This window comes from Limulus polyphemus, unplaced genomic scaffold (genome assembly GCF_000517525.1).
Source record: "Limulus polyphemus unplaced genomic scaffold, Limulus_polyphemus-2.1.2 Scaffold4023, whole genome shotgun sequence".
Taxonomy (NCBI): Eukaryota; Metazoa; Arthropoda; class Merostomata; order Xiphosura; family Limulidae; genus Limulus; species Limulus polyphemus.
The window spans coordinates 57,901-61,423 of NW_013669633.1; the positions used below are offsets into that span (position 1 = coordinate 57,901).

Below are 3,523 nucleotides of genomic sequence, written 5' to 3' on the forward strand. Positions count from 1 at the left end.
AAAAAGGAAGGTTCACTAATTTATTTGTGTCTTCCGTGGGGAAGCGGTAAGTTAATGTACTTACAATGATAAAATCCGTGGTTCGATTCTCCGCTATGGACACAGCAGATAGCTTAATGTGATTTTTCTCTAAAAACAAACAACCTAGCTTATTAATATAATCTTTAAAAGCAAATGACTGCGAAAGTGTAAAAAGAAACAAATACAACTTGTGTAGATTTACATATTGGTTTTCCGAATATTTTGATAAACTTTTAGCAACCAGCTGTAAGTACATTTGTGTTATCTAAATGATAACTATATTACGATGTATTCCTTGTTTTTTTATGTCAATTAAATTAGAAATAAATATTTTACGTATCCACTGGTTACAATAACACACATATATATATATTTTAATTAAAATCATATATTTGTTTTAAGAAATGCGCCCCCCCCCAGGGGCACAGCGGTATGTCTGCAGACTTACAACGCTGGAAACCTGGTTTCGATACCCGTGGTGAGCTGAGCACAGATAGCCCATTGTGTGGCTTTCTGCTTAACAACAACCAACCAACAACAATTTAAGAAATGCCCCCTAGTGGAACAACGGTATATCTGCGGACTTACAACGCTAGAAATCGGGTTTCGATATTCTTGGTGGGCAGGGCACAGATAGTCCATTGTGTAGCTTTTACTCAATTATAAACAAACAGTTTTAAGAAAAAATGATAAAGGACAATTCGTACATAACACGGGTAGTATCGATGAAGTGAAGGTCCGTATAAGAAGTTTCAACTCATCATATAGTATTTCGTTGACTTTTTACAAGAACATATTCCAGCAGTAGTAAAACTGTTAAATAATCACAAACTGTTTATTAAAATGGTACTTTTTTTCCCCTGTAATTGTGTAATCTGGTAACATTACTTCACAAAAATTAGGGAGGAATTATATGTTAAAGACATAAAATGTCTTTGTGATTGTATATGTTTAAGTTCTATTAGCTTTTTATCTTATTGTTAGAATTAATTTTTTTTCTCGAAAAACCATACCGAAGTAAACCATTATAGAATTGTAATTAAGTAAAAAATAATAATTGTATTTTCTTAGCGCAAAGTTAATTATTATTCTTGTGTTGTATATATAGATATTGTACTCTATTAACAGATTTTAGAACACTTAAATGTGGAATATTTTGAAAAATTTAGACCTTTAAAAACATATTTATGTTCTTTTCAAATCCAGTTTATTTTGCTCAGTTGATTTGAGTGTACGGTTTAGAAATCAAGTTTTACTTTTATTTTGAACTCCAAAATTATCTAATTTAGATAACGTTTAGTGTTTCAACAGTAACCACAATAAAATATCAATATATTTTAATTATTCGGAATTTTGTCTATAAATAATGAATATGACCGTGCTGAAATACTATCAAGCAATGCTACTGTCACCATTATAAAAAAATGTTATGTCTTTAAACTTGTTTTTTAAAAAAGTGTAAGTACCAAAAAAAATCCTTAATTCCTTATACTGCTGCTAACCTGTAAAAGTTGTTGATAAAGTAACACAAATTTACGTTTTGATTTTCAGATACCTTTGCAAGCGTAATAACAGATTTATGCAAATATCTCACTGTTTCATATCCTAATGTACGTATGTACGCTGTCCGTAAAGTGAAAGATCTTAGTATGGCCAGGTGGTTAGGGTGCTCGACTCGCAATCTGCTAGCCCTTCCAGCCGTGGGGGACTTATGCTGTTAGACCAGTCCCATTATTCGCTGGTAAAGGAGTAGCCCAATAGTTGGCAGTGGTGGTGTTGACTAGCTACCTTCTCTCTTGTCTGTTACTGCTAAATTAAGGACAGCTAGCACAGATAGCCTTTGAGTAGTGTTGAGCGAAGTAAAGTGGTTTAAAGTAGAAATTATCTAGATGTGAAGTTGTGAATTTTCAACAACTTTTTGTTGACAGTAAGTGCTTGATGACATTTGTACAAATACTATATAAGAAAATTCCATTTAGAGCAAATAAGTAAATACCGAACACCAAACTAACCTTTAATTAATTTTATGTGAATAGTTTTATCATTATATTGTTACTTTTGGAGTAGTGAGATTTGGTCATATTGATGAATTTACTGTTATGGAAAATATATATGGCAGTTGATATTTGTATATGTTTTTTACATGTTTTTGAAATTTTTATTTACTAGGTGACTATTATAGTCCAAGACAGAAATGACAGCCCACCTCGTTTCGAAAACGATTCATACAAAGTATCTTTGTTTGAAGACATTCCAGTAGGACATACAGTGACAACTATTTCAGCAACAGATCCAGATTTGGAAGGAGAATTGTCTTATTCTTTAGCGGAAACGCAGAAAATCCCACAGTTTCGGGTCGATTCTAGATCAGGAATTTTAATTCTTCTAGAGCCATTAGACAGAGAAATACAGGAGGTACATCATTTGGTCGTTCAGGCCAGTGATGGAGTACAGACGTCGAGAACCGAGGTCACCGTTACTGTAAGCAATAATATTTTAATCATATTTTCATACATTATTTCTGTTCTTTTTAACGCAGCCTTATAACTTATAAGCTAATAAAATATAATTATTTATAGCAATAATAAAAAAGTGAGAAAACACAAGCAAAATCAAATAAAAAATTAACTGCTTTATCAGACTATGCCATTTAATGATTTATGCACTGTTTTCAAGATTTAAGTAAATTAATGTTATTAGTTCATTTTCTCCATTTGTGTCTGATATGCTACATATTTAAAATTAGCAATTAAACATTTCGTAAATATTTTTCAATGTGTTATTATCTTGACTAGAAATTATTGCACATTTGAAGAATAGTGTACTTGCAACATTATCAGTTATTAGTAATATTTTATATATTATACGATAATTTAAGAAAAATGGAAATTTACTAACTATACAGCTTAGAGGTGTGAGCTGTACTACCGCTACTGCTAATCTGTATTGGGAATTCAAGTATATCATGATTTCGTCATAAAGTGTTGTGTTAAAATGATTTATTCTCTATGTCTTATTTTTCTTTACAGGAATCAAAGATAATTTATGAAATAAATAATTTTTGCATTTATTTAAAGTTGAGATCAGTGCAGTTGTAATGTATAAAAAAATGGCGTTAGCAATGTAATGCATTAAATCAACGACATTACTACCACTACGTGTGTGTGAAAAACTTGATATTTATTAAGTTTTTCACATCCAAGCTTTACAATATATATAATCAACCAACAATGAAGTAGTGCCTCATAAGAACTTTGTAAAGAAATTATTCAAATCCTACAAAAAAAAAAAAGGCAACATTAATAACATAAAAAAGAAAATAATAACAATCATAACAATAATGATCATAAAGAATTGGGGGAAAAACCTAATTCATAAGATTATATATAATAACAATATTGAACAATTCAAAAACAATATATGAGCAAACGATTGAGGACTGAATATTTATTTACATTTTTGGAATTTATTTTTTCTTTTGCTAACAACAAAAGACCATTTG

General features: G+C 30.4%; 1 protein-coding gene across 1 annotated transcript in view; it reads left to right on the plus strand.

The window, feature by feature from the left end:
• Window positions 1–1,704: 1,704 nt before the first annotated feature.
• The window catches only part of LOC106470467 (cadherin-related tumor suppressor-like), a 35,560-nt gene continuing 33,741 nt past the window's right edge, over window positions 1,705–3,523 (plus strand). The window contains exons 1-2 of the mRNA XM_022399078.1: window positions 1,705–1,762; window positions 2,191–2,502. Coding sequence (XP_022254786.1) covers window positions 1,733–1,762; window positions 2,191–2,502 — 342 coding nt within the window. The 5' untranslated portion in view covers window positions 1,705–1,732. The remainder of the gene's footprint in view (window positions 1,763–2,190; window positions 2,503–3,523) is intronic.